Here is a 23,063-nt window from a genome sequence, read left to right on the forward strand (position 1 = left end):
CAGTTTGGCTTTTCTCTTCCACCCTCCCTTCCTGCTCTTTCTCACAGTGGTGTCAGCAATAGAAGTTTGGATAGTGTTCTAATCGATGTGGTATAATTTGGGGTGGGAAATATGGTCATAACCATAGAATTATGGGCACAGGCATTTTTCTTTCATGTCATCATCTCCTATCAAGTTCTCCTTTTCCATTTGGTTGTAATTCCCACCAAGTTGTAGATTTGCAAAAGTGAGCCAGGAAAAATACCAGCGGTAATGAGAGGAAAGAAATGCTGGGGTGGGACTTTTCTCTGCCCAAGGACTTTGTGATGTGATTGTTGCATTGTTTTTACCTGAAACAAGCGGTGTTTAGTTGGCAAGCCCCCACTGATAAGGAATGTATGTGTCAACCCTCTTAGACTTTTACTTTCCATGCATATGTGTCTTCCACAGTTCTCAATTTCTTTTTCTGCATTTGTGAGTGTGTTAAAATATGTCACTAAATGTATACCTTCTGGATGGTGGCTTATGTTGCTAAGCATTCGATTACCACATGGAAAGGCAGGTACTGTGTGATATCAAGTGAAGACATTCACATGGCTGGTAGTGACCTTGCTCTTGATCACTCATTCAGCAAGTGCCCCTGCTATTGGGACTCAGTCCATGTCCACGTTATACTTCATTTGTTCAGTTAATTCAAAATATAATGCATGACTTCCAGGCACAGTGCTAGAGCTGGGATTACTGCAGTGAGCAATCAGAAAACAAAATCCCTTAAGAATGCTACACCATCTTAGTGGAGTGTGGGAGGAGACAACATGCAAAATAAACCCATTACATAGTTATATTAGAAAGTTTCCAATACTATGGGAAAAACAGAGCAAGGATGGGTGTAGCAAATGCTAGGGTGTTGAGGACAAGTTTCAATTTTAAACAATGCTCAGATTGAGAAGGTGATATTGAGCAAAGCTGGAGAGGGGGAGTGAACCTCTCCCTAAGCAGTATTGCTCTTGGTCTGCCATGGGCCAGAAACCTTAGTTAGTCTCCCCACATAAAAGTTCTCATAGCTGCTTAACGCCAATATCATATCCATGTTGGCTATTTAAGTAGTTTTACAATGGCTCTTCCTGCCTGCAGCTCCCTACCATTTCCTTTTATCAGTGTGTCTGGTGATAGTTTCTGCATCCAAAGCATCTGATATTCTTCAGAGACAAAGTCCACCCCAGGCGTGTTTTCATATGTGTCGCTCCAGAAATGAGTTTTGCTGATCTCCAGAAGAATACTCCTATAGCGTCATCTCATTCTTATCACTCACTTGTTTCTGCTGGCTACATGAGTCAAGATCTTTGACACTTCAGAAACCGAGATGGGGAAATAAGATCCACTGAGAATCTAGATAAGAATTTATTGCCTTTCTAATCAAGGAGATCAGAAACTGTGGTTATGCCCAAGCACTTTGATTAAAGGCTGTCATATATTCCTGGAGGCATACTCAGACTGATGGAAGGCTTCCCAGGGTATTTATTGGTACGTTTTTCTAAGCACATTATCCCTGTAGGAGCAGTTAAATTTGTCTTCCTTTTGTGGGTATCCATTTATATTGAGGGAATGATGGTTCCTGATAAAGTCTCTGTTTTGGGGGTTGGAAACCTTTTGTGCTGATTCTGGGAGCCCTAAAAATCCAGATGCCTTCAACAGGTCACTTGTGACAGATTTGTAATATTATTGTGATTTTAAATTACTGTTAATGAGTAAACTCAACTTGCCGTATAAATTGCCAATGCTAACAAAGATTCTCACCCACTATATTAATAATCATAAAATTAGAATAACATGTTTTTATTTCAGCTTTAGAGAACAAAAATTTTGGCTCAGGAAATTTCATGTAGTCAACATATATCATTAAAACAAATAATATATGTTTTTTTTTCTTTGCCCCAAATCCAAAGTTCTAAGGATTAAAATAAAAAAGTAAAATCCAATTATGATGTTTTCTCTCTGCTTTATTTAATACTCAACATGACTGATTATTTCAAAGGGTACTAGGAAAATTTTCAAAAGCTATGCAAAATAAAATGAATTTTAACTGTTTTAATAGAAAAGTTCTATATATTTTAAAATATGGGACACATCAAGAATTTGCGTGTCATCCTTGCTCTAGGGCCATGCTAATCTATATCATTTCAAGTTTAGTGCTGCTGAAGTGAGCACATAATTTTTATGTCTGTCTCTCTTTCTCTCTCACACATACACAGTCAAGTGTTAAACTTGTTTAAGATTAAGTATCATGACTTACCAGATAAGGCAGAAAACTTGAAATCTGAGCTTTCTGATTCACTGATTTTACTGGATGACCTTCGGCAAGTCACTTACACCCTTAGCTTTGGTTTCCTTATCTTAAAGACAGGCAAATCCAATCCTTCCCTATTCTGATGTCAGAGGGATGTGGCTAAAGAAAAGCAGACTATGTGCCAACATTTTGAGCTCCTGAGAGATGAGCTCTATTTCATTCAATAAATATCATTCTCTACTCTAGATTTTTAGGGAGACATTCAATGAAAGTCTAGCAGGTAATGTTGGCTAATTAGGTATGTCACACCTACATGGTTTAACTAATACAGTAAGTTGTTTGAACATGACACTCTTGTATAGCAGGTGCTTTCATAAGGTTCTATCTGTTTATCATGCTCTTTACTGAACTTATCTAGAAGGTATCAAGTTGGAAGGTGGGTGTGTCGTGTATGTGACTACTCAAATATGTGTAAATAGAATTTTAATAAAAGTTGACATACTTTTTAAAAAGTTGGTGATTTGGTGGGGAGGAAGAAGAACTATCATTTATATTTGGAAAAGAGTATATCCTTCAGAAAATATAGAATGGTTGATTCTGTAAGTATAGTATATTTCCCAGCTTCAAATACAGGTCCCAGACCAGATTAACATGTTCTATCTAAACCAAGCTTCCATAGTGCCGCCTTCTTAAAACACCAGTCAAGGGAGGGGTGGTGATGTAAGGAGTGAAAAGGCAGGGTTTTAGAGGCGCGCACACACCTGAGTTTGCATCCTGGCACATTTCTTAGCTGAGCCCACTTTTTAAAATCTTACAGAATGAGAAGAATACCCTGCCTGCCTAGGGTCATGAAGATTAACTACTTTTTTTTTTTTTTCAAAGATAATTTCTATTGGGAATTGAAGGGCTGTGGACATCTTAACCATATATTTAGAAAATTGGGAAGTGAATTTTAGCTCAGCCTTGGTTTGGGATAGAAGCCAGAAATTCTTTAAGGTGGTAAATGGAGCTGTGTTTTATGTCATAACTTTTTCTTCTCTAATTCTCTCAGGGGCCCTCTGCTTGCTTCTCTGTTGCCCTCTTCTAATTCTCCATTTTTGGCACGACCCCTCACTAATTGAAACCTCCTCTGAATGCATTCCCTTCACCAGGCCCCTCAAATTCTTACACATGAATAGCAACAGACATTTTAAAAAAAATAATAGGGACTAGCTCTTGCCTTTGTTCCCGATCCACGGCAAATACATTTTAGTATGAAATCTATACACCTTTAGTTCTGAAGAAAACACTCTGAAGCACATACAAAGTTTTTAATTAAAAATTTTAGCCCAGCGGCATGGCTCAGTGGTTCGATTCCTGGTCAGGGCACATGCCCAGGTTGTGGGCTCAATTCCCAGTGAGGGGTGTGCAAGAGGCAGCCAGTCAATGATTCTCTCTCATCATTGATGTTTCTTTCTCTTTCTCCCTCTCTCTTTCTCTCTCTGAAATAAATAAAAACATATTTTATAAAATTGTAATTATTCCTATCCTGAATATTAACAGTAGGGAGAAAAAACTTTCTCTACACTCTTATGTTCTGGCAGATTTTCAGGAGAAAAAGATGTACAAATTTATGGATATTGTATTTACCCCAAATAAAATGTGTTATATTTTATTGACTTAGTACTTTTAATTCTGTATGCATGGGGGCTTCACAGAAAAGAAACAAAAACCTAAAACGGTGGTTAGACTTGGGAGCTTATATATTATTTTAACAAAGAACAAAAATGTGTGGAGAAGTGACTAAATAAAGGAAAAGGCTGTTTGGATGCCTAAAGGCAAAAAATTATGGGAAAATGTATGATAGATAAGGGTTGTTTTGCAAGGTTTGTGATTGAGTTTTTTCCTCTTCCTGGTATGGGAGAGTGGGGCACCTTTACAAATGAGAAATTTATGACCTGCTTTTAGGCAGATGGGAAAGAGCAGAGAGCTCCTCCCATGCCTGCTGCTTCTCAATTGCCTTTAGCTCAAAATAATCTTTACATCAAAGTGGCATATTTTGATCCCCTTCAAGTAAAATAATTGGAGAAAACATATTTTACCTTAATAAGACTATTCTATTTAATATAGACTGTATGACTATTATAGTAAGACAGACAATATACATTTAAATATAGTCATGGCTAAAGGCATGAACAGGCACAGCTATGTAAGTATTTAACCTCTCATCTGCCACTGTGCTGAAAGCCAGCAAGCATACCTCTTTGTACAATGCACCTGCTTTTAAATTGCTTTGTTTGCTTGGTGAACCTGTGGTTATTTTGCTGATATGCAAAACAGGCAGCTACCTATACTCACTGTATAGCATGTGGGATGGTTATGGTCATTTTGAGGTCACTAACATGGAATCCTACCTATATTCAGAACACAATGCCCATAGTGAATGAACCAATGATTGACTTGCGCTGACAGATTATTAACTATTTTTCCCTTTTGGTTTTTCTGTCTGACAGCAGCAGTGTGCAGGGTCAAAGACAGCTGGCCCCCCATGTCAGTGGTCTAGGATGGCCAGTGAAGCCACCAACATCCCAAGTCCTGTGGTGCGCCAGATTGACAAGCAGTTTCTGATTTGCAGTATATGCCTGGAGCGGTACAAGAACCCCAAGGTCCTCCCCTGTCTGCACACGTTCTGCGAGAGGTAAGCCTCCTTTGTGCACGGAGAAGGGAGTTTCACAGACTGACTTCCTACCGAGGGTTCTTTCCAGAATTCTCCAGTTACCTAGGGGAGACAATAAATCTTTTGTGCTTCTGATATAAATCTAGAAACATAATCATGAGTTGCCAATAATTTACTTTATTACAAGGGGGGCAAAAAAATAATAATGGTCTAGTAGCTCTTCATTTCCACAGGAGATGGAGCTTTAACTATTGGAGGTGTGGGTTTTTTTAATTTAAATTTTTCCTTTGTTCTTTGTGAAACAATTTTGGCCAACCACAGTTCCCTCACAAAAGATCTTCAGTGAAAGACAATTAAAAATCTATCATGTCCTCCCATATAATAACAATCAGGTAAAAATATCTGCATATATGAGGGGCTAGTAGAGAGCCTCCTTCCAAAGATAATTCAGAGGACACATACCAATGGCACATTTGAACATTATGCTATTTCAGATGAAGGAAAAAGCTATATATGTAGTAATTATACATTATCAGAATATACAATTTGCTGTATGTAAAATATACTTTCTTATTTATCTTTCTTGAGTGTTTCTTTCCACTGAGTTAATCATTTATCAGAATATTCATTCACCCCATGTCCAACTTCCCACATAAGCAATTAAGCATAAAGATTAATGGCCTAATTTAAGTATTTCCCTAGCAAGGCTGTATATTTTTTCTTATAAAAACAAATATGAATATAGTAATTATATTTTATAGCAGCTTGTTAAATACAGTTGCTATTATTATTTAATATACATAACTAGAATGCTTTGCTTTCTGTTATAGAATAGAAAATTGGTATTTCCAATGGCTTCAAATCAATGCTAATTAAATCTACATCCAATTGAACATAGATTTGTTAACTGGTTGAGCATGCTTGGAGTTGATTTACTTTGGAGGGTCTCAACTGCAGCAGAATAATCACATCCGTGGTGGTGATGGATGGAGGGAGAGGTGGATTTGTTATTGGAAGTTATGGGTTTTGCTTGTTTGCTTTGCTTTCTTTGCTGTGGGCTATTTGGGGGTTTTGTGTGTAATGTGTGGATATAGGGTTTTTGTCTGTTTTAGTGGTGGTATATGGGGCACCAAATACCTTTTATTTTATTCATTTTATACTTTGGCTTAAGTACTTTGTAATTCATATTCCAAAATGGCTAAATGGAGAGTGATTTTTTCCCCCTCTCCACTCTATAGGTGTAGCTAAAACATGAATACCAGCTAATTGCCCCTGTGTCCCTGGGCTCACGTGGTAAGATCATTATTTGATTTGGTGCAGTTGCCATACCGGGGCTCTTGCTATACAGCTGAGAGCCACTCCGGCTGAGCTCGGCAGAGCTGCCCCAGTCCCCAATGTTCAGTCCCTCTGGTCTGTTGTTCGGTTCCCATTTCCTTGTTCCTACAGGTGAGAAGCCCCATTCTACCCTGAGCCTGCCCCCTGCCTCTCAGTTAGGTCTAGCCCAGCCCATCTATATGAGATAGAGGTGCTGTTATAGAAAGAAGGCACAGCTTGGGAGGCGATCATGGGTTTGGTTTGGGACATGTTGAGTTTTAGAAACCTGTGAGGCCTCTAAGAGTAAATGTAGAGAAGGTGTGGATGGTGTACAGACCTGGGGCTCAGAGGAGATACCTGTGGGAAGAAATAGAAACGTGGGAGTGTTATGCTTTAGGCAGGCACGTGGGTATGGTATCCCCGGGAATGAAGAGTGCTTCCAGTGGAGTCTGGGTTAACTCCAAACTGTACTGACTTAGTAGAAAAATAGAGCAGACAGGAGAGCCAGCTGAGTGTGGTGTCATAGGCCAAGGGAAGATGAAGTTTCAAAGAAAAGGGGTGGGAGGGGGGAGCATAGTGGTCAAGCTTGATGAATGCTTCTGAGAAATCTAGTAAGAAAAGACTGAAGCGTGTTTATTGGATGTAGATATCATTAGTGACCTTAACAAAAGCTGTTTCAGTTCTGGTATGGATTCAGCCGCGGCTACCTCTGTGACGTAAGGAAGGCCACGTAACCTCCTTGATGTCCGTTTCCTCATCTGTAACATAAGGATATGGGTGAGAGCATTGCCTTTCCAATTCTGTTTGGCCGAGAAACTGGAAAACATTGTGCGGTGTAATTATTTAGAGTTTAGATCCTGGTACCAAATTGCCGTGGTTCGAATTCCTGCTCTGCCCCTGACCACCTAAGTCCCTCGGGCAAGTAACTCAGCCTCTGTCTGCCTGCATTTGTCATGTGTCTAAAGGTGATCACAGTAGTACCTACCTCGTAGGGTTGTTGGAAGTGCTTTGAATTCAGTGGTTAGCATATATGTTGGTCATGATTAGCAACACATTTCGCTCATTAAATGAATTAAGTTGATGCCTGTTGAGGAGAGGCAAGAAGAGATCAAGCTAGTGTGAGCCTGGGTATCCCATTCCTGCTTCAAAAGAACACTTCCGCTTGGCTGTTTTGTTGTTGTTCTGAAAATATTTTTATTGATTTTTGGAGAGAGAGGAAGGAGAGGGAGAGGAAGAGGGAAACATAGATTGGAGAGAGAAACATGGATCAGCTGCCTCCTAGGGATCGAGCCTGCAACCCGGGCATGTGCCCTGACTAGGAATTGAAACTGTGACCCTTTGGTGCATGGGAGGGCCTTCAACCAATGGAGTCACACTGGCCAGGGCCGTGTGTGTGTTTAACAGCAGAGATCTGCTTATGGTTTTGGACATTAAAAGAGTTTCAACACCAACAAAAAAAATGTGACATGTTTCTCCCAAATGTAAAAAAGTCCATGAACCTCAGACCAGCTATTCTAGACAAAGCTTCTCAACCTTAATGTGTATACAAATTGCCTGGGGTCTGACGCATTAGGCCTGGAGTGAGACCTAAGGTTCTGCTTTTCTCCCAAGCTCCCAGGTGAGGGCAGTGCTGCCGCTCCACAGACCAAGGCTCTGGAAAACACTGCCAACGTCAATGGCATTATGCTTCTCATGGACAGGGCCAATATGAGCTTCTCAGGGTTAGCTCTGGGTGTCTGAAATATTCTTCTCCGAGTCAAGGAAGTGACAAAGGCAGTTTCTGCAACGTGTCCTGTGTAGTTGCTGAGAACATGTGTGGTGCCTGTGAGAAGTGGCGGTTCCATTCCCTGAGCCCCACTGTGCTGACAGCCCCTGGCTTCTGCTTCTGCTTCTACCACAGGTGCCTGCAGAACTATATTCCCGCCCACAGCTTAACCCTCTCCTGCCCAGTGTGCCGCCAGACCTCCATCCTGCCCGAGAAGGGGGTGGCCGCACTCCAGAACAACTTCTTCATCACGAACCTGATGGACGTGCTGCAGCGAACGCCAGGCAGCAACGTTGAGGAGTCCTCCATCCTGGAGACGGTCACCGCAGTGGCTGCCGGAAAGCCCCTCTCTTGCCCAAACCACGATGGGAATGTAAGTCGCTGCCCAGCAGCATGACTGCTGGATGGGGGTCGGCATTGGGCACTCAGAGGCTCGACGTGAAACCAGAACTCCACCTGGAAAAGGAGTCATTAAAAAAGATTTTCCCCGGCCCTCAGACTATTTTGCCTGCTTCCTTCTTCTGACCTAATTTATTTAAATAATAAAATCAAACTGCATTGTGTCTTCTGAGCACAGATTGGTGGTTTCCCCAGGAGAGCTAGCCTCTGACTATTTGCAAGCTGGGCATACGTTGACCCACATAAACATTTGTGTAATAAATTATGGATAAAGACTTAATAATACCCCTACCTGGTTTGGCTCAGTGGATAGAGCGTCAGCCTGAGGACTGAAGGGTCCTGGGTTTGATTCCAGTCAAGGGCACATGCCCAGGTTGAGGCGGATCCCCGGTAGGGGTCGTACAGGAGGCAGCCAATTGGTGGTTCTCTCTCATCGTTAATGTTTCTATCTCTCTCCCTCTCCCTTCCTCTCTGAAATCAACAACAACAAAAAAATAAACACTTAATAATAGATAAGTTCTGCAAATTGAGGATGTTTAGGAAAATGTGAATTACATTTCTTTATTTTTCTTGTGAGGGAAATTTTTCTCATGCCTCATTAGACCCTACTCCTTAGTAATTAATAAATAGAATTTGAAGATACGTGAGTCCTTGATAATAGATTATGAATTCCAAGCATATTTCCTACTATTAGGAAGCACGATCCTGTTATAAACTCAGGGGGACCTGCATGTATCATCAGTAATTGATTCACAATAGCTATGTAACCCAAAGAGGTGGCATTGCGTGGTGGCTAAGAGCACTGGCTTTGGAGTCAGACTGCCTGGTTCAAATCCCGCACTTCACCTTATTCTCTGGGTTAGTTTTGGCAAGCTAACCTCTGTGTCTCAATTCCTCATCTACAAAAGGAAATAATAATAGTATAATTGGGAGACTTAAATGTGTAAGTCATATAAAACGTAGAGTAAGCTCTTGACAAATGTTAGCCATTAAAATTCTTTCTAATTAATAACTTTAGTCCCTTTTTTCTTTATATGATGACCACGTCAAACGTGCTTGAAACTGCTTATAATTGAAGGCTCAGGTATAATAAAACCACTAAAGCAACAAGAGATTGCTTGAGCAAAGCACTTATTATTAGCCATAACTAGTGTTTATTTGCCTTATCTTGTTCCACTCTCTCTGCTCATCATTGCTACAGCCTCACTGGCCTAGAACTTAGCAAGTGGTTTCCCACCTCAGGGCCTGCTGCTTTCTCTTTCTTATGCCTGGAATGGTTTTTGCTCTCTCTGGATGTGGCTAGCTCATTCTCACCCTTCATGCATCAGCTCACATTTCTCCTATAAACAGCAGTCTTCTCCAACTGCACTACGGCTCCACCTCTGACACCCAGTTGCCATCCATCACATCACTTCTTGATTTCCTTCATGGCATTCACCACGCTCTGCCTGCCCTCATCTGTGCATTTGCTGAGCTCACTTTTAGGAAGTGAACTGCAGGAGGGCCGGGACCAGGCTCACCATCATACCTCTAGCACTGAGAACAGTACCTTATACATAGAAGTATGGAAATCATCGGAGACCAACCCGATGAAAACAAGCAAAGGCTATGCATTCCGAATTTGCTCAAACAAGGAGTCAGCCACCATCACTTGTGTTTTGGCAGGGATTCAAAGTCAGGCAGAGGAGTGGGAACACTCAGTCGTGGGAAAAAGGCAAGGCTTCAGGTGTACCCAGATGTGAGGCCATTGGCATGGGGAAGCTAGAGGTGGGCCAACTAGAAGGGGGCACCTATGTGATTGGTTAGGGGTTCATATTTGGCTTTCTCTGATTGGTCCTAAGTTGGGAGTAGAGACAAAAATTAGGGAAGTTATCAGTAATCAAGTCCTAGCCATTTGAGGCCAATTGTTACCAAAGTTTTTGTTTAGCTTTTCGGATTGTTACTAGAGATAGCAGTTGGACTTCCTGCAAATCTGACTTATAGCAGGCTGATTTCCCGGGCCGTTTATTATAGATATAGAGTCAGTGTCCTGGGCAGGTTGTGAGTCAGAGGTCTATTTTTATACATGGTCTGACCATTGTCCATTTGCATATTTAGTTTCTCAGAAGTTAATCAGTACCTATTTGTTGAACGATTGTGCCAGACACTGTGCTTGGTCTCTTACACACCACTTTGCAAAGTAGGTGTTAGCTACCTTCATTGTATAGATGAAGAAACAGATTTGAACAGTTTCAGTCACAGGCCCATTTGACGTAAAAGCTAGACCTGGAGGAAAGAGCACCCTGAGCTTTTTGGGAACCAAAGTAAGAGGTACATGGTGGATTACCTCTTTTTATATAAAAAAATGAAAAATATATTTTTAAAAAAGATTGGAGAAGTGGGCTGTGCAAGAGTTGATCAGCTGAGTGGATTGGTGAGGTCAGCATGACTCCCAGGTGTCTAGCTTGGGTACCTGTGTCAGCAGTGGTGCAACAAACAGAAACAGAGGTTGACTCTTTTTTATTTTTATTGATTTCAGAGAGGAAGGGAGAGGGGGAGAGAGATAGAAACATCAATGATGAAAGAGAATCATTGATTGGCTATCTCCTGCACACCCTACACTGGGGATCAAGCCAGCAACTCATGCCATGTGCCCCGACTGGGAATCGAACTGTGACCTGGTTCATAGGTCAGTGCTCAACCACTGAGCCACGCCGGCTGGTCCAGAGGTAGACTTTAAAATTACTCTGAACTTTCTACAAAATGGCACTATCAATCTTAGAGAAACTTTGGAAAGAGAAATATGTTGTTAGTGCCTGAAGGACAAATAGGAAAGTAAAGATGTATTTCCTGAGCACGCCTCGAAGTAGAGACCTTGGTTGCCACAGGCTGCTAAGCAGAAACTCTCTCAGAGATGCTAATTTCAGCAAAATGTAAGAATCCTTTTAGGCTAAACTTTACTTTCTCCCAAATGCAACACATCAAATCACACTAAAAATGAAATCTCTCTAAAGAGCTGGACCCTCTTTAGAATAAAGGAAGCTCTTTAAAGTATGTTTTGAGCGCTTCCTCAATGCTGGGTCATTATCATTCCTCGAGAATCATAAGATTTATAAACCAGCCAGAGGCCTTGGAAAATCAGCTGTGTGTCTTCACTCATTCTGTTGTTTCATTGTGGACTGTAGGAGTTCGCTGCTGCTGCTTTGAAACGGGGCCTCATGGCATGTTCAAGCCAAATGCATGCGATACTACAGATAAATTGCTGCAGTTAACTGCCATGGGTAAATCTTTAAAAACATCTCAAGCGTCTGAAGGTTAATAAAATCCGGTAATTAACAATAAAGCAGGATGTTGCTGTCATAAACTGCCTGGTGCTGATCAGCACATGTGGATGAAAGCCTGTCATTTACTTTAAGTGCTGTGACACAATCTGTCTTCTAATTAAACTGCTGTGGCGGCATTGTCCAAATACAAAGAAAAATGGGGCTGGCGGTCAGTGATTTCAGAGGTTCCTTGCCCATAAAGCAGACACTTGAGCTCATGCCTTGCAGTCCTAGAACACAAAAGATCGGACGATCATGAAACCCTATTTTTGCTTGCTTAGGCCATGCTAGCAAGAATGTTAAGAGGTGCAAAGGAGGGATCCTCATGCCCGGCCAGGACCAAGTCCCCACTGCCAGAAGCCTCCGGGCTGGCTGCATGGCCCTGAGCACATTCCAGCAGTTAGTAATGCGAGTGGCCCCTCATCTTCTCTTCTGAGGAACACAAATGGTGACTGTCTGTCAACAGCAGTAAGCTCATCCTGGCCTCTGGCCCACCCACCCCTGGAGCACCAGCATCATGGCACTCAGGATGGATGAGTCTCACACCTCCCGCAATTAACTCTCAGCCTGAGTCAAAGCTGTCAGGGCCCAAGCACAGGCATTTGAGAATGACCAGTTGTTGACACTTCAGAATGATTTGCTTCCCAAGAAACACTGAAGATACTGAATCAGGGAAATAACCCAGGTCTGCTGCTGTCTCTTCAAAGCAATCAAACATTTTTTTTAATTGAGGTAAAATTCACACACAAAATTCACATTTTAACCATTTTAAAGTGTATAATCCAGTGGCTTTTAGTGTATTCAAAAAGGTTGTGCAAACCTCACCACTAATTTCAGATCTTTTTTGTTATCCCAAAAAGAAACTCTATACTCTTTAAGCAGCCAGTTACTTACCCCGCCCACCAGCCCCTAACCCCTGGCAACCATCAGTTTGTGTTCTGTCTCTCTCTGGATTTGTCCATATGGACACTTGATATAAATGGAATCTTACATATATAATATATAGCTTTTTTTAGTCTGGCTTCTAGCACGTATAATGTTTCAAGATACATCTATATTGTAGCATATATCAGAACTTTATTCCTTTTTTAAAATTTTTTTTATTTTTTATTGTTGACAGTATTACAGATGTCCCCCAACTCCCCCTCCCCCCTTTACCTCCCTTCTCCCAACCTCTGCCCCACCCCAGGCCTTCTCCACACTATGGTCTGTGCCCATTGGTTATGCATATATGTATATAAATTTTTTGGTTCCCTGCCCCACCCTAGGCCTTCACCACTCTATTGTCTGTATCCATTGGCTATGCATATATGTACATAAATTCTTTGGTTAATCTCTTCCCATCTCCCCTGGCTTCCCCTTTGAGATATATCAGTCTGTTCCCTGAATTCATGCCTCTGGACCTGTTGTTCATCAGTTTATTATGTTTATTAGATTCCACATATGAGTGAGATCATGTGATATGTCTCTTTCTCTGACTGGCTTATTTCACTCAGCATAATATTTTCCAGGTCCATCCAGGCTGTCACAAAGGGTAAGAAATCCTTCTTTTTTACAGCTGCATAGTATCTGATTGTGTACATGTACCACAGCTTTTTATCCACTCATCTGCTGATGGGCACTTGGGCTGTTTCCAGATCTTAGCTATTGTAAATAATGCCACTATGAGCATAAGGGTGCATATATTCTTTCTATTTGGTGTTTTGGGCTTCTTATGATATATTCCTAGAAGTGGGATTGCTGAGTCAAATGGTAGTTCCATTTTTAATTTTTTGAGGAAATTCCATACTGTTTTCCTAGTGGCTGCACCAGTCTGCATTCCCACCAGCAGTGTACTAGGGTTACCTTTCCTCCACATCCTCGACAGCACTTGTCATTTGTTGATTTGTTGATGGTAGCCATTCTGACAGGTGTGAAGTAATACCTCATTGCAGTTTTAATTTGCATCTCTTTGATGATCCGTGATGCTGAGCATTTTTTCATATGTCTATTGGCCATCTGTATGTCCTCTTTGGAGAAGTGCCTATTCAGGGTCTGTGCCCATTTTTAAATTGGGTTATTAGTCTTCTTTTTGTTGAGCTGTATGAATTCTTTATATATTTTGGAAATTAACCCCTTATCAGTTGTATCATTGGCAAATATGTTCTTCCATACAGTGGGATCCCTTTTCGTTTGGATGGTGGTTTCTTTTGCTGTGCAGAAGCTTTTTAGTTTGATGGGTGCATTCACTTTGTGAAAATCCATCCATCTGTCTTGGGACTTATGCTATTTTCTTTTTTTTTTATTATTATTATTATTTTTTTATTTATTAAATCTTTATTGTTCAGGTTACATTTGTTCCTCTTTTTTTCCCCCCCATAACTCCCCTCCTCCCAGTTCCCACCCCACCCTCCGCCCTCACTCCCCACCCACTGTCCTCATCCATAGGTGCACGATTTTTGTCCAGTTTCTTCCCGCATCTCCCATTCCCCTTTCCCCCCCAAGAATAGTCAGTCCATTCCCTTTCTATGTCCCTGATTCATTATAATCACCAGTTCATTCTGTACATCAGATTATTTATTCACTTGGTTCTTAGATTCACTTGTTGATAGATGCATGTTTGTTGTTCACAATTTGTATCTTTACCTTTTTCTTCTTCCTCTTCTTAAAGGATACCTTTCAGCATTTCGTATAATACTGGTTTAGTGGTGATGAACTCCTTTAGCTTTTCCTTATCTGTGAAGCTCTTTATCTGACCTTCAATTCTGAATGATAGCTTTGCTGGATAAAGTAATCTTGGTTGTAGGTTCTTGGTATTCATCACTTTGAATATTTCTTGCCATTCCCTTCTGGCCTGCCAAGTTTCTGTTGAGAAATCAGCTGACAGTCGTATGGGTATTCCCTTGTAGGTAATTGAGTCTCTTTCTCTTGCTGCTTTTAAGATTCTCTCTTTGTCTTTTGCTCTTGGCATTTTAATTATGATGTGTCTTGGTGTGGTCCTCTTTGGATTCCTTTTGTTTGGGGTTCTCTGCGCTTCTTGGACCTGTAAGTCCATTTCTTTCACCAGGTGGGGGAAGTTTTCTGCCATTATTTCTTCAAATAGGTTTTCAATATCTTGCTGTCTCTCATCTTCTGGCACCCCTATTATTCTGATGTTGGTACGCTTGAAGCTGTCCCAGAGGCTCCTTACACTATCTTCGTATTTTCGGATTCTTTTTTCATTTTGCTTTTCCGGTTGGGTGTTTTTTGCTTCTTCGCATTTCAAATCTTTGACTTGATTCTTGCGCTCCTCTGGTCTGCTATTGGGTGTCTGTATAATATTCTTTATTTCAGTCCGTGTATGCTTAATTTCTAGTTGGTTCTTTATCATAGCATCGAGGGTCTCATTAGTTTTCGTGACTCTCTCCTCAAGTTTATTGACAGCTTCTAGCACATTTTTGCAAGCCCTCAAAATTGCGATTTTTAGCTCTATATCCTCCATTTCTGTCATGTTTTTTTGTCTCCGCATTTTTTATGCTTTCTTGGTGCACCCCCTAGTGGTCTTTGTGCGCAGTCTTGTTCTAGTTGAGCCTTGATTGTTGTAGTTAATACTAGAGGGATTTGACCACCAGGCCGACTGGCTGTGTGAATCAGCTGTGTCTGCCGCGGAAAACTTCTGTCCTCTGGGGAGGTGCTAATCTAGCCTTTGCCTGAGGCTATCCGGCAAATGGCTCTGCGCAGGGCTTGGGCGGGGCGGGCTCAACAGGGCGGGCGGAGGGAGCCGTTATGGTGCCCTCAGTCCTGTTCCCAGAGGCTCTGCTTCTCAGAACCCCCGGAACCGCTGCAAACCTCGGAGGGAAAGCTGCCTTCCAACTGATGCCAGACACTCCCGCTTCTCCCGTTTGGGTCCGAGTCCCCAGCGATTCGCCCGTATCTGGAGCTCAGAGTCTGAGACTCCCCCCTGACCGAAAACGACAACCGCGCTCTCAGCCACCAGCCCGCTTTGCGCGCGCACCTCCGCACCTGAGTTTTTTCCACACTGCGCCTCCTCTGAGCCTCGGTGTGCTGTTATTTTTCCTTCTAGTTGAAGAGTCTCTCCTCAGCCAGCCTTCCTGTGGTTCTGGGTGATGTCCGTTCCGTCTTTTAGTTGTATTTTTGAAGTGGTTGTTTGCGGCAGCAGTCTCCGGTGTTTACCTATGCCGCCATCTTGGTCTCTCCTCTATGCTATTTTCTATGTGTGTGTTACACTTCAAGAAGATCCCACACACACACACACCCGCCCCTGCAAATGCTTTGAGAATTCAAAATTGGAAGAAAATATTTTCAGCTGAGAGAATAAGGGGACTCTAACTTTCAGGCTTTATGTTATACTGTTACTGAGATTCATAACAATTAGGATAAGGTGGTTTTATTTTCGGGTAAGCAGATGACATCATTATTAAGAACTTACTATGTGCCAGCACCAGGCAAGATCTGACTTCTTTGTGCATATCCATCTACTGACTCCTCACAGCACCCCTATGAAGTAGGTTACTGTTGTCTCCATTTGACAGAGGAAAACACTGAGACACAATGAGCTGACAGTCCATCTCACCTCTTCTCCAAAGAGCAGCGGTTGTCAGTGTGGTCCAGGCATCCTCAGGTGTCCCGAGACCCTTCAGGGGTGTCCACAAGGTCAAAACTACTTATATAACATTAAGACATTATTTGCTTTTTCACTCTCATTTTCTCAGTGTATGTTGGTATTTTCCAGACTATACGATGTCTGCTATCAAAACAGATTGTATGCAGAAGTAGATATGAGAGCCCAGCTTTTTCTATTAAGCCAGACACTGAAGGGATTTACAGAAATGAAAAACAATGTCGTGTGTGTGTGTGTGTGTGTGTGTGTGTGTGTGTGTGACTTAAAAAAACACAAATTTATTCTCTTACAGTTCGGGAGTTCAGAAGTCTAAAATCAAAATGTAGGTAGGGCTGTGTTCCTTCTGAGGCTTCAGGCTTCAATAGAGAATCCATTTCCCTGCATTTTTTTTTTTTTTTAGCTTCTAGAGCAGCAGTTCTCAACCTGTGGGTCGCGACTCCTTTGGGGGTCGAACGACCCTTTACAGGGGTCGCCTAAGACCATCGGAAAACACATATATAATTACATATTGTTTTTGTGATTAATCACTATGCTTTATGTTCAATTTGTAACAATGAAATTGGGGGTCACCACAACATGAGGAACTGTATTAAAGGGTCGCGGCATTAGGAAGGTTGAGAACCACTGAGGCTGCCTGCATTCCCTTAGCTTGTGACCTGTTCCTCGAATCACTCCAATCTCTTGTTTCTGTTGTCTTGTCTCCTACACTGTCTTTGGCCCTCCCGCCTCCCTCTTACAAGGGCTCTTGTGATTACATCGGGCCCACCTGTATTACCAGCATAATCGTCCCATCTCCATATCCTTAACTTAATTCACATCTGCAAGTCCATTTTGCCATATAAGGTAAACCCATTAACAGGTTCCGGGGATTGGGAGGTGGACACCTTTGGGGGCCATTGTTCAGGCTACCACACCTGCTTTGCTATGTATTCTTTCAGCACCTCTGCGTCTCTGGCGGTAACCATCTATACAATTCTGTGCTATTTGGGCTTCAGTGTCTGCCCTGCTCACATCCCCTGGAAGGGACAGTGCAAGTACCATATCATATGACTCCACCCTCGTTGGTATGGCAATGGTTGATGAATAGCGGATCTGTTTTCTGGTTAATAATCTGTTGTTCCATTGACTTGCCTTTTATCAGCAAGTGATACAATTCTAAAGAATTTGGATGAAATTGTACAAGGACTGTAGTAGTTTCTTTATTTTATTTTCCTGGGAACACACTTTATTTATTTTTTAATTTATTGGGGTGACATTGGTTAATAAAATTATATAGGTTTCAGGTGAATGCCATTCTTTTTTTGTTTGTTAATCCTCACCTGAGGATATTTTTCCATTGATTCTCCGCCCCCCTCCCCGCCTGCTCCCCCCTTCCTGCCCACCATTGATTCTTAGAAAGAGTGGAAGGGAGAGGAAGGGACAGAGAGAGATGAATGCCATTCTTCTCGTAGCTTTTTGTCTTACAAAATATAGTTACTTTTTATAAATTATATTATTCATGTTACTATTTAACGGGCTTATCATGGCTTTTAATAAGTAAATAGTTAACCTTTTTCTGTTTCAATATTAAAGTGATAGCTATCTATAGATATAACTCACGTAAACTACAGCACTTTGCAGTCCCCAATAATTTATAAAGAGTGTAAAGGGGTCCTGAGAAAAGCTGGTTTTGTGACCAGAGCAGTGGCTTTGGAGTCCGATCCCCTCGGTTTGAGACGTGGCACAGAAAAGCTTACCCTCCCTTTCCTCCTGTGAAGCTGGACTTAATATTACTGACATCCTGGGGAGCCTGTGAGACTGAACTGGGAGAACGCCTGGTAAGCCCTTCGTCAGCGGCACCGGTCCTGGAATTGTTCTTGTGTCACCCGCAGGTGATGGACTTTTACTGCCAGTCTTGTGAGACCGCCATGTGTCGGGAGTGCACTGAGGGGGAGCACGCGGAACACCCCACCGTGCCCCTCAAGGACGTGGTGGAGCAGCACAAGGCCTCACTCCAGGTCCAGTTGGACGCTGTCAACAAAAGGTACGCACATCTCCCCCAGGCTCCCAACTGGCCGCTGGGGTCAGGCTTGGCCTCAGGGTCTCTTGTCTCAGGGGGATGGTAGGTTCATGTCACCTAAACAAATTCTTTGACCGTGGGTCTGTAGTCACAAACTAGTGAGTGGAGAGTCATCCCCTGGCCCTTGGTAAAATTCCCCCTGATGTTATGAGTGGTGGCATTTTTGTTTTAGTGCCTTAGTGTGATTATGAATAAAATATACTTGGGGAAAGTGGTCTCAGGGGATCTCTAAAATTCGAGCGTGAAACCAGGCTCTCTGAAGAGCCTTTCTTATCTGCTGTTCTTGACACACTTACAGGCCCATTGTGTTGCCTGTGACTGGCTGCTCTCTGCTGGAGCCCAGCAAAATGGTACTGAGCAGTGATTGCTCCATTTTCTTTATGTTTCCCTGCGTTCAGGCACCCTTTTTTTTTTTTGGCATGGAATCGAAGGAACAGAGTAGCTGTGTGATGCATGAGGAAGAACAAAGAGAGGAAATAAATAGCCAGCTGAAAGAAAATCTCTTCAGCAACAGTTGTACTGAAAAAAGTGTGGTTATTCTATACTAATTAAAAGAACTTGGAAACTTGCAAGAAGATCCCAGGGAACTCTGAGTTTGGATAAGTTTTTCATGTGACTGAGAAAAAAGATCCAGCTATATGTTTAGAACAGTGGTTCTCAGCCATGAATAATTATGCGCGCGCGCGCACACACACACATACACACACACACACATACACACCAGGGACATTTAGCAATGTGTGGACACAATTTAGTGTCACAACTATGTGTGTGGGGGGAGGGGTGGTGCTATTGGCATCTGGTAGAGGACAGGATGCTGTTAAACATCTGTAATGCACAGCACAGTCCTCTGTAACAAAAAATTCTCTGGCCCAAAATATAAACAGTCAAGATTGAGAAAACCTGGTTTAGAGTGTGAGGAAAAGATGGGATCCAGAGAGCTTCAAAGTATCATCCATTATTAAAAGTAGATGACTGGCCCAGCTGGCATGGTTGAGCATTGACCTAAGAACCAGGAGGTCAGGGTTCGATTCCCCATCAGGGCACATGCCCAGGTTGCAGGCTCAGTGCCCAGTGTTGGGCGTGCAGGAGGCACCAATCAATGATTCTCTCTCATCATTGATGTATCTGTCTCTGTCTCTCTCCCTTCCTCTCTGAAATCAATCAAAATATACGTTTTTTAAAAAGTATTTGACTGTGGTAGATTGAAATAAAAATGGACCCTCAAAGTCTCTTTCAAAGGCTGTAATTATGTCTTATTCGTTCTGTTCTTCAGTTACTACTTCTTAAAGACGATGAGAGGCACACTGAATGTTTCTTCACAAAATACAGTTGTTGCTTTTACTATTTCTAGGTTGATGTTAAATAATCATGATCTTTAACAACTGTTCCTCTAGGCTCCCAGAAATAGATTCTGCTCTTCAGTTCATCTCGGAAATCATTCACCAGTTAACCAACCAGAAGGCCAGCATCGTAGATGACATCCATTCCACCTTTGATGAGCTCCAGAAAACTTTAAATGTGCGCAAGAGTGTGCTGCTTATGGAGCTGGAGGTCAACTATGGCCTCAAACACAAAGTAAGACTCCAGCTGTCCTTACCCATATCCTGGAAGAGACGTGATGTCTGGGGCCCTTCATGGCACTGGCTTCCTGCCTTCTCCTAGCGGCAAAGGGGGCTCCAATGGGTCCTTAGGTGTCACTGTTGCAGTCAGAGTAGTTTTCATTTAATGGCATATCCAGCTTTTTTTTCTCCTTCCTGTTTTCAGCAAAACTCTAAATCTGTGACATTAAGCCCCAATTTATAATTTGACACCAGGCAAGGTTGAGTATGAAGTAATGCGTTCAGGATTTAGGGTTAAACCGGATTGTTTTCCTTCCTTAATTAGAATGGCTAATAGTCTCTTAATTGCTCTCTCGCCCACTCCGACCTGTTAGTCAACTTCAAAGCGAGCCCTGCCTGCAGCCTTTGTTTGACTCTGCAGGTGGATCACAAAGCCCGGTACGAAGAGCTTCTGAGATCCAAGCGGGGAATGAGTTTTCATTCCTCCGCTTCTGTTCCTTTAAGAGGTGACAGGGGAGCTTTGGACATGAAGGGAAGATACGGAACAATGAATATTTCAGATGTCAAGCGTGGTCATCTGTTGGCTAAGCTCTGGGTGGTGACGGTCCCATCAAAAACACGTGATCCAAGAAATATGTGTGTGGGAGAAGCAGGGCGAGGCGGAACGGAAAGAGAAGGCCCTGGGAATGCAGTGTAGGACGGCGCATTAGCACCGGGTTCAGTGAGTGAAAGTAGACACCCCTTGCTGGGAGCCACGGGCGGACGTGGGCAGGTGCAGGACCGGGTTCTGGCCCGGGGAAGGCCCGGCCCCAGTGCGCGCTGCAGCCCCAGTGCGCGCTGCACCGCGTCCCCGGGGTTGAGCTTCAGCGCTGCAGGGAGCACTCATCCTGCGCGCTTTGCCTGCAGGTGCTCCAGTCGCAGCTGGATACCCTGCTCGAGGGGCAGGAGAGCATTAAGAGCTGCAGCAACTTCACGGCGCAGGCCCTCAACCACGGCACGGAGACAGAGGTGCTGCTGGTGAAGAAGCAGATGAGCGAGAAGCTGAACGAACTGGCCGACCAGGACTTCCCGCTGCACCCGCGGGAGAACGACCAGCTGGACTTCATCGTCGAGACCGAGGGGCTCAAGAAGTCCATCCACAACCTCGGGACCATCCTCACCACCAACGCCGTCGCCTCCGAGACGGTGGCCACGGGCGAGGGGCTGCGGCAGACCATCATTGGGCAGCCCATGTCCGTGACCATCACGACCAAGGACAAGGACGGGGAGCTCTGCAAAACCGGCAATGCCTACCTCACGGCGGAGCTGAGCACGCCCGACGGCAGCGTGGCCGACGGAGAAATCCTCGACAACAAGAACGGCACGTACGAGTTCCTGTACACCGTGCAGAAGGAAGGGGACTTCACGCTCTCGCTGAGGCTCTACGACCAGCACATCCGCGGCAGCCCCTTCAAGCTGAAGGTGATCCGGTCGGCGGACGTGTCGCCCACCACCGAGGGCGTGAAGAGGCGCGTGAAATCCCCGGGGAGCGGCCACGTCAAGCAGAAGGCTGTGAAGCGACCCGCGAGCATGTACAGCACCGGGAAGAGAAAAGAGAACCCCATCGAGGACGACCTCATCTTCCGCGTGGGTAAGGAGGGGGCGGGGCGGGGCGCGCCTGCAGGCGGAGGGTTGCTGGGGCGGAGGGCTCCCTGGGAAGGTGGCTGCAAAGAGGGGCATTGCAGGGCAGGCCTTCTCCCCGCAGGTGCAGATACCGGTGTGTTTCATTAGCGGAGCTTATGCAGCCTCTATTTGTGCAGATAGTGCGATGTAGTTTCCCCTCCTCCTGTTCCAACACTCCGTGCCTCCCCTCCCTCTCTCTGCCCCTCTTGCTCCTCCTCCTCCTTTTTTAACAGGCAGTGCTGCCTGCTCATTGTAGAAAATTGGAAACCGAAAATAAGCAAAAAGAGAATTGGGAAAATATCAGCACTTATTCATAATCTAGCAATTTTAGAAGAATGTTGGCCATCGTTTCCCTCCCTGTAGGAATGTCCTTGGAGCACTCCCGCCTTCCCCAAAGGCAGAGAGATTGTTCTGTCAGATAGCCTAACCCAAAGGCGGAGCGATGTGCTATCAGATAGCCTTCAGCTTCTCTGCGATCTGCCAGGGGCTGTGGTGTGGGCAGAGGCTCTGCCTGAAGCCTCCCTGTCGCTGCTTCTGCACCCCTGTAAGGGCTGGGGTGGGGGACGTGGTGCATTGCAAGGTGTGCTCACCTCCGGTATGTTAGCTGGAGAGCAGCCCCCCAAATGGGGAGGATGGGTGGAGACCTGGAGAATGGAATGGGGTTAGGGTGGAGGCAGAAGGCTTCGCAGGAGCCAAGAGATTGGGGTATGCAGATAGCCCATCCCTTCTGATTTATTGCTTCTGATTATTTTTTTACTATCAAAACAAAAATTTATTGAGACTAATGTTATTTTTAGCTGTTTGTTTTCTCCGTAGAAAGCAAACTAGATGTAAACAAACAATTTGATAATACTTTTTTTCATGTTTATATTGATTTTAGAGAGAAAGGGAAAGGGAGAGATAGAAACACTAACATTGATTGGCTGTCTCCCCCCCACCCCCCACCCCTAAACCTGGGCATGTGCCCTGACTGGGAATTGAACACCCTCCCCCCACCCCCAAAACCTGGGCATGTGCTCTGACTGGGAATTGAACCTGGGACCTCTTGGAACATGGGTAGATGCTCAACCACTGAGCTATACCAGCCAGGCCCAGATTGGATAATTCTTAAGAAAAAAAAAAAGTCTGCATTTAATTACTGTATCCAAAAGTAGGTCTAACCCGCTTCTCTTTCTGCCTCTTTAGTCCTTATCGTAGTATCTCTAAAAGGGCTCTGCCCCGTGTATTAAATGACACACATAGAAAAACAATTCTGTGGTTCAAATAAATTGGGGAAACCTTAGCTTAAGTGAAGGAAATGGGGATTTTTTAAAAATTGCAGAACCTTTAGAATCTGCTGATGTGCACTTTAAGTCTCCAAGGCAGGGGAAGGGTAACAGGCAGCACTTCCGAACTTTTCTGATCATAGAACTTTTCCATGGAACATCTTGGGGAAAGAGCTCCTTGGAACATTCCTGGCAAAGCTATTCTATGTTCGC

The 23,063-nt window shown here is 43.6% G+C and overlaps 1 protein-coding gene across 13 annotated transcripts in view; it reads left to right on the top strand.

Moving 5' to 3' along the window:
- TRIM2 (tripartite motif containing 2) overlaps positions 1-23,063 on the top strand; it is a 129,955-nt gene that overhangs the window by 81,573 nt on the left and 25,319 nt on the right. For 8 of the 13 annotated variants that reach the window (XM_005871435.2, XM_005871434.2, XM_005871433.2 and 5 more), the window contains exons 2-6: positions 4,762-4,943; positions 8,137-8,374; positions 18,174-18,325; positions 19,759-19,939; positions 20,830-21,553. In XM_005871435.2, the coding sequence (XP_005871497.1) occupies positions 4,810-4,943; positions 8,137-8,374; positions 18,174-18,325; positions 19,759-19,939; positions 20,830-21,553 (1,429 nt within the window). In that variant the 5' untranslated portion in view covers positions 4,762-4,809. Of the gene's footprint in view, positions 1-4,758; positions 4,944-8,136; positions 8,375-18,173; positions 18,326-19,758; positions 19,940-20,829; positions 21,554-23,063 lie in introns of all 13 variants that reach the window. The other 5 variants (XM_005871431.2, XM_005871436.2, XM_005871428.2 and 2 more) reach the window with 1 other exon arrangement.

The sequence above is a fragment of the Myotis brandtii genome, unplaced genomic scaffold (genome assembly GCF_000412655.1).
Source record: "Myotis brandtii unplaced genomic scaffold, ASM41265v1 scaffold34, whole genome shotgun sequence".
Taxonomy (NCBI): domain Eukaryota; kingdom Metazoa; phylum Chordata; class Mammalia; order Chiroptera; family Vespertilionidae; genus Myotis; species Myotis brandtii.